We start from the raw sequence: 14,382 nt of genomic DNA, 5'->3' as shown, positions 1-14,382 counted from the left end.
ATAGATAGATAGATAGATAGATAGATAGATAGATAGATAGATAGATAAGAAGGAGAGAGAGAGAGAGAGAGAGAACAGTAAGAAGGGGTCAGGATATATACCATCAAGGACCAGACACCAGGGATCTACCTCCTCCTCCACGTGGGTTCCACTTCCTAAAATTTCAAAAACCTCCCCAGTAGTGCCACAAACTGAGCACCAAGCCTCTAATATGTTCTTTATGCCTAGGAGGTGTGTGTGTGGGGGTGCATTCACTTTATGATTAAGACATTGTTGAGATGTGCATAGTTGGGTTAGGGAGGCATAGACGGACTTGAGGTGGAAAATAAAGTCTCCCATGCCCCAGGCTTATACTCAACAGGCCAACGTCCATGCCCAAGTCCTTATTTTAATGGGAGCTACTGTGAGTGTCAGTGCTGGGCAGACGCCAAGCCTGCCATGGAAGGAGCTGTGTGGGTCTCCCAGCTCTTTTGTGCTTTAGAGGTTTTGCTTGGCATGGCCTTTTACAGTTTGGCAGCTCAGGAAGTACAAATGAGGGACTCAGCAGATTTTTTTTTTTCAAGTTTTGTTCTTCAAATATTCCTTTAATGATAGTATTTCTGGGACAGGGATTCTTGGTGTCCTAATTAGTTGTTCTTGATGTTTCTTTCAAAGCATCGTTTTGCATTTGTGGCTCTGCCCAAGGCTCTTGTTTTTATTCTTACATGCCGGTAGTTTCCTGAAACACAGGAAAGGCCCTGTCTCTGTGGCCAGGTAATGTGGCTGAATCCAGTGACGACACTGAAGGGAGGCGGCCTTAGGAAATATCAACTGGCAAACAAAAGGAAAATGGAAAACTAGCGTGCAGGGCTGCCAGGCTCTGCCTGCTTCTCACTCCCGACTCTGAGGTCTGCCTTAAAAAAAAAAATTCTTTTGTTACTCTACAATACATTTTCAATTGCATTTGAGCAATTAACACTGGGAATAGAATCCTGTTGTCACATTTAATTATCAGATAGCTGCTCTCCTTGGGAATATCTGACAATTGCCCAAAATGTTGGTCTTAATCTAAAAGCACAGAGAGACCTCTGCTACAGTGAAAGCTGCCAGCGTGGCATTTATTAAATATAAATGGCTACATGTCTAAAGAGGAGGTGGAGAAAGATTGCTGGGGTCTCGTCTTGGGAAGAAACCGCTCAGCACAAAGGGAAACGACATCTGCACTCAGCTGAGGCAGCTTCAGGGTCATGCGGTGCATGAAGGGTTAGCACCCCCGGGCTCACCTTAAAGTGCTGAATCTGCATTGAGAAGGTGAAGTGTCCTGACCCTGAGTTCTAAAACCCCATCTGCCAAAAGCTAAATTACGGAGCTTCTGTCAGTCTGTTATCTGGGAAGCAACTAGTGGGAGGAAAATACTAAGTGGCATTGATTTGAAATGTGGAAGCTCATTTCTGTGCATCTTTGGAACCTTCAGTGAATCAGCTAAATATATGCACTGAGAAAAAAAAAATCTGTTACCCTCTGGGTATTATCTTGTAATAAGCTGGGGGTGTGAATGCCATTAACAGTGTTAGATATTAGGTGCCTAATGAATCGTGCTCATTATTGGAGATCTTCTGTGACAACAATACCTTAAAAGCTATGAGTGCTGTATCTCTGTTGGAGAGAGAAGATGCTATTAAAGACATCAGGAATTACCTCCAGGATGAACCATGGTTAAAGCGATACGGGGTGGGGTCTGGTACTTACTATGTGAGGACTATGGCCACCGCATCGTTCAGCACACTCTCCCCGAACAGCAGTGTGTACAGGTCAGGGTCCACATGTAGTTCGTGGAAAATGGCCAACACCGTCACTAGGAAGACACACAGGAAGAGGACAAGTTAGCTAGGACACAGCCATGAAATGTGTCTTGGTTGTGGTCCCTTTTAAAAAGCGTTTACTAAATACTGATCTTCTCAAACTCACCCTCCCATACCAACAGGAGATCTTCCTTCGGGAACAATGGATTGTCATTCCCCTTCCCCCAGTGGGGAAGTCCTAGCTGCACCATGCTTACCTCCCAGCGATGCAAACAAGTTCCACCCTCTGCTGCAAGTTCTGAACGAACTTGCTGCAACTTTCCAAACATACTGCAGTTTTATTTTGTTTTGTTTTGCACTTGACACTTCTTAAAAGGACAAAAATGTCTTTGGCATTTACTTCTACCATTCCCTCATTTTTATATGTGTTCCCCAACACATACACAGAGAGAGGAGAAGGGCAGATTACAAACACTCTTGCTTCTGAAGATCCTTTTATTCATTCTTTAAGGGTCTCTAAAGGGACTCCCTTGGAATCTCCCGATCTCCTCTTGTAATGGCTCATTCCTTTGTGATCCTAGCACTTGGATCAAATCACAGACTAACAGAAGGGACTGAGCTCTCTGGCGTTTATTTGGCCAGCATGCAATAATTGTTTGATGCATGCATGAAGGAATGGGCAAATGAATATTGCTGCGGTGGCTTACTGCTGTGGCTGGAGAGGCAGCCAGATCCTGGCTCTCATTTGTTCTAGAGAGCACATCAGCCATAAAAACAGACTCGGTTTTCTCCAGAGCAGGACTCAACTCAGTCACTACATGCTCTTTAGCGTCTATTACGGCGATAGATGTCACACGCTGATTGTCTGGGCTCCTCAAAACTACCTGGTGTCGATATTCGAGACAGCTATGCAATGTATGAGCAGCACTCATTAGGAAGAAGACCCACTGAATTGATTGCCAAGAGGGAAAGAGAGAGGTACAAAATCATACTGATGGAAAAAAAGGCAGAATGGTACTTTCACTTCTGTTCTTTCCTCTCCTGTTTCATGAAGTATGAGGCCAATATGCACATGGTAGACAGGGTGCTGGGGGGTAGAGGGGAAAGGAAGTGAGTTAAGTGTGAGGGTTTTGTGAGGAATCCAGAAATTTGGAGGTTTCCTGTCTGCCACAGTAGAAAACAATTGAAGGTCTTTTGTAAGAGGGTTGACCTAGTCTGATGTGAACTTGGGCATAAAGCTCAGACAGCAGAACAGAGGCAGGAAGAGAGGTGGCTCAAGGCCTCCCCAGTAGTTCCAGTGAAAGATGGGTTGGTCCAAGAAAGGGAGAGGTGTGAAATTAAGCTCCAAGCTCATACACGCGTGCGCGCGCGCGCGCGCGCACACACACACACACACACACACACACATCACTGTTGGCCTTGCACATCTACCAATGCAGGTACAGCTTGTCTAGTGACCACAGCGCTCATACATGGCTTATTCACTGGTTCTCATCTTCCCAGCTCATAGCACTGTGCTGCAGTGTAGCATGTTGCTTAGTGACTGGAGAAGCAAGGAAGTGTTGTAAGGACAGAGAGGAAGGGACAGTGGCCCCCATGCTACTTGAAGAAGAAGATAGTTGGGTCTTAGTTTCTGAGAGAGAGAAGGGAACTCTAGATTCAGACTTACTGTAAAACACGATGAACACGTTTAAAAGAACGTATTATGCACTTGAAAATTGCAAGAGAGTAGATTTCAAATGTTCAAAAAAAGCAAAAAGATTGATCAGCATTTGAAGTGAGGCTCATGCTGATTGGCGTGATCACCCTTCCTACTGTTCCCAGGCACAAACTATATAAACGCAGTTGAGTTTTATTAATCAAAGTATTTTATCTTTTCTTTAATGCTTTAAAAAAAGAAGCTGGGTCTTGAGGTAGAGCTATTCCCAGTTTTATGAGATAGCATCAGATTGATTTCCAGAGTGGTTGTACAAGTATGCATTCCCATCAGTAATGAAGGAGGGTTCTCTTTTCTCCACATCCTCACCAGCATGTTCTGTCACTTCCATTTTTTGATCTTAGTCATTCTGATGTGTATAAGACAGAATCTCAGAGTTGTTTTGATTTGCATTCCCTGATGACTAAGGACGGTGAGCATTTTTTAAAGTGCTTTTCGACCATTCAACATTCCTCTGTTTGAGAATTCTCTGTTTAGCTCTGGATCTCATTTTTTTAAATTAGATTATTTGTTTCTTGTTGTTTAATTTCTTTAGTTCTTTATATATTTTAGATATTAGCCCTTTGTCAGGTATAGGATTGATGAAGATCTTTTCCCAATCTGTAGGCTACCATTTTGTTTTATGGACAGTGTCCTTTGCCCTACAAAAGCTTTTCAGTTTCATAAGGTACCATTTATTGATTGTTGATCTTAGAGCCTGAGCTATTGCTGTTCTGTTCAAGAAGTTGTCTCGTGTGCCAATGAGTTTAAGGCTATTCCTCATTTTCTCTTCTAATATATTTGGTGTTTCTAGTTTTATGTTGAGATTTTTGATCCACGTAGATTTGAACTACAATTCACTGACTGTCCGGAGCCGTGACTCCAGTGGCCTGCTTTGATATTTAAATCTCGGTGGAGAGATGGCTTTTGGGAGGCCTTTACTAATGGCAGGAGAACTTGCAAGTCCATCTCCTTTTGTTTGTGACAGCAGGTAGGATAGGTTGTGAGGGTCACACCTCTTCCTCAGGCTCCTTGTGCAAATTAAACCATTGTTCTGAGATATTTCTACTCTGGCTTAGAAACTCTACAATAAAAAGACAGGCCGACAGTTACTGCAGAAGAAGGCCGACTCTTGTGTAAACAGGAGTCAAATAAGCAACTAGATACAATGTTGTGCTATGGGAGGAGCCAGAGGACAAGAAAGAGGGGAGGAGCTAGAGAACAGGAAGGGGCGAGAAGGAGGAGGAGCTCCAGGAAAAAGCTCGAGGAGAAAGCACGAGGAGGGCAGAGCTGGAGGAGAGAGCTTAGAGGACGTGGAGCATGAACCAGACCTAAGATTTCACAAAAAGCAAGTATAATATGGGAAATCTAAATGTTAGGAAACAGAGGGCTGGAGGCAGAGACTTGAGACTTGCTGCTTACACTGCTTGCTGCAGCAGCCTGCCTTTTGCTGTGGCTGTCGGACCTTTAAAAAAGTTTCCTGTGTGCTGTGTGTTTATTTAAATAATATTAATCCTCACTCCCGACTCAAGAACCGTTTGACTCTGCTGGCTGGCCCCGGCAACTGACCCAAAGAAGAAAAGTAACAAGGAGGACTAAGGGAAGGATGCTTAACTCCCACTCAGAAGTTGAAGCAGAATAGACAGTGGAGTGGTTCAAGAGATCTAACAGGGTAAGAGAGGGAGGACAGAGAGAGATGAGGGTTGATATAGTACCTAGGAAGAGTGGTGGTGGTAGGGGAGACAGAGAGCTTGCAGAAAGAAGAGAAACCTTTGGCGGAGACTTTTCTGTGACACGCTGGAAGCCTATGACAGGGTAGGATCCTGGGAGGACATGAGGGTGACTCTAGCTAAGACACCTAGTAAGAGGGGCATGGAGACTGCAGAGGCCACCCTCTAAGTAGACATAACTCCTAATGGGAGGAGGGAAACACAAACCCACCCACAAAATCTTCAACCCAAAATTTACCCTGCCTACAAGATATGCAGGGACAAAAATAAAGCAGAGATTGAGGGACTGTCCAACCAACGACTGGCACAACCTGAGTCTCACCCTATGGGAGACAGCCAACCCCTGACACAATTAACGATGCTCTGCTGTGCTTGCAGATGGGAGCTAAGCATAGCTGTACTCTGAGTGGCTCCTAATGAAAACAAATGCCGAGACCTACAACCAAACATCGGGTGAAATGTAGGGAGTCTTGTGGAAGAGTGGGGGGAAGGATATAAGGACCCAGAGGGGACAGGAGCTCCACATGAAGACCAACAAAGCCAACTAATGAGGGCCCAGGGGGGCTGTGGAGACTAAAGCACCAACCAAGGACCATGCATGGACTGGCTCTAAACCCCCTGCACAGATGTAGCCAATAATGGGCAGGTTGGTCTTCATATGGGTTGCCTAGTAAGGGGAATGGGGGTTGACTCTGACATGGACTCTCTTGCCTGCTTTTCAATCACTTTCCTTTGCCAGGGCTACCTCACTGGGACACAGGGGAAGAGTATGTGCTCCTTCCAGATTAATATGCTGGGGTGGGTGGGCCTTCCCTTTTCTGAAGAGTAGGGGAAAACAGGGAGGGAAGGTAGAATCGGGAGAGGAGGTGGTAGGGGTTTACAACCAGGATGTAAAATGAATAAATAAAAATTTAAAATACAATTAAAAATTAAAAGAGAATCTAGACTCTAATAACAAAACAAATGAAGAGAGAGGTCATGAATTAGAATGACAGGGGACTGTTTCCTTTTTGAAAACAAAGGATAAAAATCAGTTTCCTATTCAAGCTGAGAGGGTCCCATTAATCACACAAGGCAAATGGCAGAGATCTACTCTCAGCCCCTGAGTACCTCTGAATCATCAGGTACAATTGGCAGCCTCTGCAGTTGGGGACGGAGGGGGTGGGGTGGGGTGGGGTGGGGTGGGGGAATTCATCTCTCTTTGGTGATCACTTTCTCCATCTCAGGTTGAGTCAAGAGCCTTGGATAGATCCAGGCTGAGATCTTGTGGAATAAAGTACAAGTTATTCTCTAGCAGAAAATTCTGTCGCTGCAGCTCACGTGCTGGTTTCAGCTTCTGTGTGTATCTGTTCCTGAGCTCTGAGGATAGCTTGTAATGCATCTCTACTCTTGGGGACATTTCCTAGGTTCGCATGCACCATGCACCGTAAGGCTTGCCTTCTTATCCTCAAGACCCCACTTGTTGCTACCCGCTCTGTTCTGTGAGACGGATTCTGCATTTTTCCAAAGAGAGCACAAGGCTATTTTGAGGAGAGTCTTTTAACTACATCCAGTCATGTTCAGAACCAATCTGACATTCCCACAATTCCTCCTGAACAAAGAACTGAGCCCCGCTTCACAAACGATATCCCACACAAAAGAGAAAGCGGTTACTTTGCGCATTCCTATCTACCCCGTGAAGAAGCCGAACAGCTTCAGAAGAAAGCCAGCCAGTGTGCCCTAGAGGAGGGAGTTATTTTGTCAGGATGGCAAATGAGTTGAATAGGTGAGTCAGGAAATTAGCCACCCACTCTGCTACTGAGCTTGGAACTTTTGAAAGAACTCATTTAGTTAGTTCTCAGACGACACTGCGTTTTAAACATAGTGTTTAAAACTACACGTTCAGCTGCACTGTCCCAGTATAGACTTTCTTGACACAACCACTGTGTAATTCGTCACGGCTCTTCTCAGATCTCACTGGGTTGAGGAGACCAGCCCTAACTCAAGGCTGGGCTAAAAACCAGTGCTTATTTAATGAGTCTTTTGTGACCTCAAGAGAATATTCCAGAGAGCATGGGTAAGAGTGCACAGGAAGGAGAGAGGACACAATCAGAGCTTCTGAACTTACAGTTTTATTAAAGGATTTGGCCATTTTTGCATGTATCACACTGTTGGACCACTTGTCTCCCCATGGCAGCATTTATTTGTTTGTTTGTTTATTTTTAGAGACAGGTGTGTGTGTGTGTGTGTGTGTGTGTGTGTGTGTGTTTGTGTGTATGTGGTCTTGAGCATTTTGGAACTAGTTCTGTAGACCAGGCTGGCCATGAACTCACAGAGATCCACTTGCCTCTGCCTCCTGAGTGCTGAGATTAAGAGCATGTACCAGAACCACCCGGCTCACTTATTTACTTTTAATGTTATTATTTTACACATATGAATTTTTGGTCTCCAAGTATGTATGCGTACCACCTGAGTACCTGGTGCCTGTGAAGTCCAGAAGAGAATATCATATCCCCTGGGACTAAGTTATAGTTGGTTGTGAGTCAGCATGTAGGTGCTGGCCATCAAACCCAGGTTCTCTGCAGAAGCAGCAAGTGCTCTTAACTTCTGAATCCTCCATCATTCTAAGACCCGATGTTTTAGATAGGAAAAAAAAATCAACTTTGTTCCTCAAGTTGGTAATAAGGGACATAAGCTCCTCTTATGCTAAAGAAGATTCCCATGTATACAGGCATGCACCATCATCTAGGACACTGAAAGAGCGTGGCAACGGAATGACGGACAGATGCCACTGAATCACGGGAGAGTTTTCGAGAAAATAGTTTGAGCAGCCAGCTAGCGTAGGGCTGTCATGGATGAGTGAGAAGACAGTGGGTGGCTGTATTTCTCAGCTGTATTGATGAGGTGAGATAGCGATCCAAAGCTAAAACGTTAGGGTGCAGAGCTGAGTAGGGTTTTCTTGTAGATTTTCGATGTTGTAGGTTGAATAAGCCAGATAACGGAGAATGGAATGAAAGGAACTGCTAGGACAGGGTCTGAGGGAGGCAGAGGACAACCGGTGGCAGCAGGGAAGTTATGTTCCTTAGTAACGCAGGGTCGTCTGCTGCAGGCTGTGAACCACTGCATGACTCAGGCCACTGGAGGCTGGAAATGACTGGGATGTCTCCAGGGGGGATGAATTCAAGGCTCATGACAAATGATTGGAATCAAATGTAGACCAAATTTTTAATCTCTAAGGGAAATCCAGACACTGAAATAGTGTATTTTTGTTAATTTCATCATTCTACAGAAAATCTAGCTAGTCGATCTCAATCAGAAAGATAAAAAAAAAAAAAAAAAAAAAAAAAAAAAAAACATTCACAGTGTAAAAAACCAAACCAAACAAAACCGAAAATGACTGTTTAAGCTTGTCAGAATACCAATGTGTTGACTGCTAAATGATGTTTCGTGTATTTTTAACTGCTTGTCTGATCACTTTCTGGAAGCTCCCTCAGGAACTCTGAAGTCTTCTGAGTGATTTGGTGACAGTCCATGCCTTAGAACCTTTGTTAGTAGCTCTCTCTGACCCACATTCTCTTGATGTTTTACAAGGAATTTAAATTTCAAATGGCATTTCAATGTGCCAGCACTCAGCAACCTAGCACAAGATCTGCCTAGGTCGATAGACAACAATACACAATACTTTCCTTCCTTGTCATTCCAAGTCATCATTCAGCCTTATCAAATGCTGGCTCTCCTTGTAGTATTCGCTATTGCTTTCTGTGCAAATCAGTATGTATGACACTTGTCCATGACACGTGGAGAATGAGAAATGTCTAAGGCTCCTGCAGCTGAATCCTTGTTAGTCCTGGCAGGTGTTATTCATGTATATATAAATGGGGTAGCATTCTTCTCTTTGTAAAAGAACGCTGTGAACTTTTCTTCTCCCCACAAATGGTAAGTGCTTATAGGGGAGTTTCTAAAACAGTTGTAGCTTTGTGGGAACAGTCTAAAATATTGGAATTATTTTGAGTCTAGACCCTCCCTCTCCATGCACTTGGCTATAAAATCAACTCATCGATGGGCTTTTGCCAGTGGGGCTCTGCCAGTCAAGATAATAAAAATATAACAGAAATCCTACCCTGCTGAAATAGGTCAAAGATGATGCCAAGTCTGGAGAGCACATCCTCAGATACTACTTTGTTGAGGTCACTCTAAATTGTACATTCCACAAGGCATCACAAATGACTTAGCCCTAAAACATGGCAATTTTATTCGACCTTCACAGTGATACATGCTCTAGGTATCAAGTTAGTGGTGAATAAGAAGTTATATGCCAGAATACTGCCACAGTCTTTTCAGCCAAGCCTCCTTGTGAGAAACAAGCTCTAGTGGCCAAGGTGATGGTTTCAAAGGGTAGTTCAGGGATCCTTGGAGTTTCTTGAATCACATCCAGGAAGTTCTTCAAGGTCAGAACTATCTTCACAATACTAGGCAAGTGTTACTTTTTTTTTTTAATTCTTATTCTTTGGTTCTTATTCTTTGGTTTTCAAAAGGTTGCAGATAGTATTAGTACAGCATATTACATTCAGGGGCAAATGTAAGAACCAGAGAGTCCTTACATCTTTTATTTATTATCTTTTATTGCTCATATCTCACATTGAAGAACATTGCAAAAATATAAGGCAATGCTACTCTTTTCAGCATATTTTTTTCATTTCTCTTGGAAAATAAAATTATCTTTCATAAGATATGGTGTTTATAGTCAGGCATAGGTGTATAAATTATTGCTACTTTAAAATATCCAATGAAATTATATCTTGATATTTGTCTTAATTTTTAATAGGATAAATAATAATGGGTACAACAACAGACACTCTTTGGTGTCTTCCTTAATTATGGTGAGTTGTGAAGGACCATATTAAAATGGTCTGAAAATGCCTAGGAGTGGTGTCCTAAGACAAGTAGGCATATAATGGCTTATTTCCTATGTGTTGAGAATGACACTAGCTAAGCATCCCGACTCAGAAAGATGAGGAAAGATTCCCTTAGTTTGCATGCTGGATCCTCACTCAGAAAGGATCCCTGTCTTAACACCTTTTGCCATGCAGTAACCCACTGACTCTTAGTGTACATGCAGAAGAGTCACAATAATTCTCAAATAAGGAAATGGTTGTCTTTTTACCTTAACCCCAGGAGCCTATTTTTAGAGTCAAAATCCCATTGCTCTTATCTATATTTGTTTAAGCCATTCTTTTGAAAAGTTAAATATTGGTGACTTGTTTCTTTAATGGAAGGATGAACAATAAAAGTACAGACAATCACATCCCAACCTTGAATTCATGGCTGCATGGTGTTTGAGAATAACTGACTTCACCTTTTCCTCAAAAGCCACAAGTACAACCCCTACTGGTCTCTGAGAGTAGAAAATAGTAACCCGAAGGTCATGAGATTTGGCAATGAGAAAATCACACACTAGAATATAAATGCTGCAAAGAGATATATTTAATAATCAACCCAGGCAGGGACTAGTTCCTGGGTCTTGTATTTTGGAATGTATGGATTGAAATCCACTTGGCACTTCAGCTAGTGCTTTGAAATTTTCCTCAAAGGTATGTACAGCAAGAATATTCTAAATTTTAACATTAGCAGAGAACATAAACATTTAACGAAGACCCAATTTTCTCCCCAATGGGGCTTAATGAGCCATGGTGCAGTTTAATGGGGGTCTGTGCAGTATACCCACTATCCAAGTGAAGATGACTCACCCTGCTGCACAAGCATTCTCCAATCACAGTGATTGCTTAAGCACTTTGCCATTTTAAAAGATAAAATGGTAGGCAAACGTTTACGTACAAATCATGAAATACATTCAGAGCAAAACCCAGTGGCTCCAAAGAGCAGTCGGAGTTAGCGATGGGTCACTAAGAAATCATCACTTGGAGGTAAACATAATACTGTGGCTCATTACATAGAACAATTGTGAGGAAAGCAAAAAGTCAAAAGACAATTGTGTTAGCCATGAACATGGCTGACATAGAATAAGAGTGCTTCACAAATTTTTCTTACTATAAAAACATATGAAACAGGCATTGTGTACCACAACTTCCCAACGTCTGGATAAAGACACTGAGGGATATTACATAATAGTTTCAAAATGAAGAAGGTGGCCAAGGACAAATGAGCATAACACTGAGAAGAATGGGCACTGACATGAGAGAGAGGAAGGATACAGAAGCCTAGAAGGAGGGGTTTGTCAAGGAGTTAGGATATTTCTCAGTGGTAGCATGCTTGCCTGGTCTGCACAAGGCCCTGGATCTGAATCACAGCATTGCAAAAAGGGGCAGGGTCATGTCTTATGTCCATTCTGCCTGAGAATCTCCTGAACAATACTCCTTCCCAAATCTGTCAACTAATCCCTGGAACATGAGAGTACATCTTATTACATGGCTACAAGGGCTCTGGAATGTAAACAAGGCCGAAGACCTTAAAGAAGGCATATCATCTTAGTTCATCTGAAGGCCATGGTCAGTCCTACTCACGCAGCCCTTAGACACAACAATTTCTCCTAACTGTCCCCCAACTTTGTGTCCTTTAAAGACAGTAACAATTTATCTCCTCCAGTTTGTGCCGCCCACATACTCTTGGATGTGTGGCCATCACTAGAGCATGGTCGGAGTACCAGAGGTCATGCCCTTAAGAAAAACTTTCTTTTCTCAGAAGCCATCAATTGTTCACAGCCTCCCAGTCAGGTGTAGAGGCTGTTTAAAGCTGTTTCCTCATTATGCTGGAATGTCACCTGGTTTGTCTTCATGTAGGTCTCCTCCAGTCAACCACAGCTGCCACAGTGAGCTCTTGAATACTGAATGAGGCAGTCCTGACATGTCCAGGAGAGACAGTTTGGTTCCATTCCCCTCTGACCTCTGGCTCTTGAGGTCTTTCTCCCCCCATTATTCTTCTTTCCCCATTCATATCATCTGTATTCTCTTATTCACTCCCCTTTCTTAAAGTCTTTCTTCCCTCTCCCAACTGATGGTCTCTCTCTGTTTCCTGGATTCTGTGGGTGAACACGCAAGTCTAAAGATCTGAGGCCTAGATCCACAGATGGGAGAAATGGAGTGTGAATACAATAAAGATATATTGTGTGACACTTCAATGAATTAATAAAAAAAATATTTTTAAAAAGAAAAGGCATGTTTCACAGGTATAGTTTTGGAATTCATGATACAAAAAATATGAGATATGAGACGGGAGAGAAGAGGATATTCTAGTACACATAGATCTAGATGATGGAGACGTACTGTTCATAGAGTGTGTGTACTTGGTCATGTGTACCCACCTAAGAAGCCAAGACCCCCGAGGATGGCCAGACCTTGAGCTTCCCCGGTGTCCTCTAGGCTCTCTGGCATGACACTGAACACTTAAGCATGTAATAGATATTCTCCCTTTGGTAACATTTATTGCTCGTAAGTGAATTCACAATATGTGTGCAAAAATGATTGTTGTTAATCATGACTCTGTAAATTGTTACCGGCAAAACACTTTGAGGCAGGAAAAATAAGTAAATTTTATACAAGGAAAAACAAGGGGTGAAATTTCTTAGGCTGGAGTGAGAGAACTTGCTGGAGGGATGAGAGTAAAGGGGAAGGTCAGGGACACTCTAAGTGTTAGAGGGTTTGGTATACTTTGCTGGGCTTTAAAATGTAGAGGCTGATTTGCCAGGGCGGAGAGGGGGTCATAGACAGCTATGGGTAACTCTGTTAGTGAGCAGTGGGACCTTAGCTCTGCAACTGCAATAATCTGTGTTCTGCCAGGAATCCAGATGGTCTTAGAGAGAGATCCCTCTTAGAACTTCTGAAAAGAGCCCAAGCAGCCAAAACCCTGGCTTTGACCTTCTGAGACCTCAATGCAGCCAAGATGGACTTCTGACCTTCAAAGCTGTGAGATAATAAATTTGTGATGCCAAAATCAGCTGGGTATGTGGTGATTTATCATATAGCTAACATATTAACATGTCCGGGCCCCTAGGCCATGGCAATTTGATCATGGTGGGTGGGATGGCATTGTACTCTTTAGAACCTGAGCTCCTGAGTGGGGATATGGCCAGAATGACCTTATTCTCAGCTATTCCACAGCCCTTTTTGCCTCTATAGCACCACTGGCACAAAAGAAATCACAAACACAAAATCCATGTTTTAGATCATGCTTCACAAAACCAAACTTGGTCCATACGGTTTCTGCCTATAGGGCTATGGGCACTGATAGAGTCATCTGTGAAAACATCTCCTGCCTGCCATCATCACACACATCATATGATCCCGTCCCTCAGAATGTGTTTTATACCTCATAGAGTGTCCTTATTCTCCAGGAATTACCCTTTCCAGGCCACACTGTTGGGTACAGTCACACGAAGAACTGGTGCTTACAGAGATAGGTTCAGTTCAGGGTGCCAGGTCAACATTCTGGGCAAGCCAGATCTTGGGAGAATAAATCCTAAATCACAAAGTCATTCCTACAAGAGGAGAAAACAGCAACTACTAGAATTCTCTCTGCTGGGTCTCTTGTTTGTTTGTTTGTTTGTTTTCATTATTCTAAATTTTCTGCAGTACATGTTTCCTACTTTTAGGCTCAGGATGAGCAGAAAGCCATTCATAAACTTAGCCAAGCTTAGAAACATGAAGCCTGGTACCCAGAGTTCCTTTCTCAATGCCACGGATGCCACAGGTGAGGCCCAAGCCCTGAGCACCTTGTCTGTGCTTCCAGAGTTCTGACCCCTCTCTGTTTGCCACAGACCCTGGCCTTTGCCTATCTCTCCTTTGTTCCAGACAACTGATCTCCTGTGGTTTCCTTCAAGTTTCCGTACATCTTTTCTCTGTCCTGAAACTTGTTGCTTTAACTCAAACACTGTCGAGGAAAGCATCCTCAGTGTGCTTTTCACCATGGAATCCCAGTCTTATGCTTTTTCTTCTCTCTTTGCAGATACAGACTGAGGTCTCCAGCTGCTTCTGCAGCGGCTCTGTGTACCCATCCCTGGGAAAGGCTGCTTGATTAGTTCTGTACTCCGTAGGACCAGGCTCCATAAATCTGATTTTCTTGAGTCTGAAGAGTACATTGTCACCAACCCAGAGTCCTTTTGTGTTTTAAGAAAATAGATAGATGATGGGATAGATGATAGATAGATAGATAGATAGATAGATAGATAGATAGATAGATAGAT

General features: G+C 43.1%; 1 protein-coding gene across 1 annotated transcript in view; it reads right to left on the bottom strand.

Moving 5' to 3' along the window:
- Window positions 1-14,382, bottom strand: part of Slc9a9 (solute carrier family 9 member A9) — a 505,533-nt gene that overhangs the window by 358,022 nt on the left and 133,129 nt on the right. The window contains exon 5 of the mRNA XM_055629498.1: window positions 1,729-1,834. Within this exon, the coding sequence (XP_055485473.1) occupies window positions 1,729-1,834 (106 nt within the window). The remainder of the gene's footprint in view (window positions 1-1,728; window positions 1,835-14,382) is intronic.

The sequence above is a fragment of the Psammomys obesus genome, unplaced genomic scaffold (assembly GCF_907164565.1).
Source record: "Psammomys obesus unplaced genomic scaffold, mPsaObe1.curated_primary_1811, whole genome shotgun sequence".
NCBI classification, from domain to species: domain Eukaryota; kingdom Metazoa; phylum Chordata; class Mammalia; order Rodentia; family Muridae; genus Psammomys; species Psammomys obesus.
Note: the sequence above shows the minus strand (reverse complement) of the source record. Positions and strands in the feature narration are given on the sequence as shown.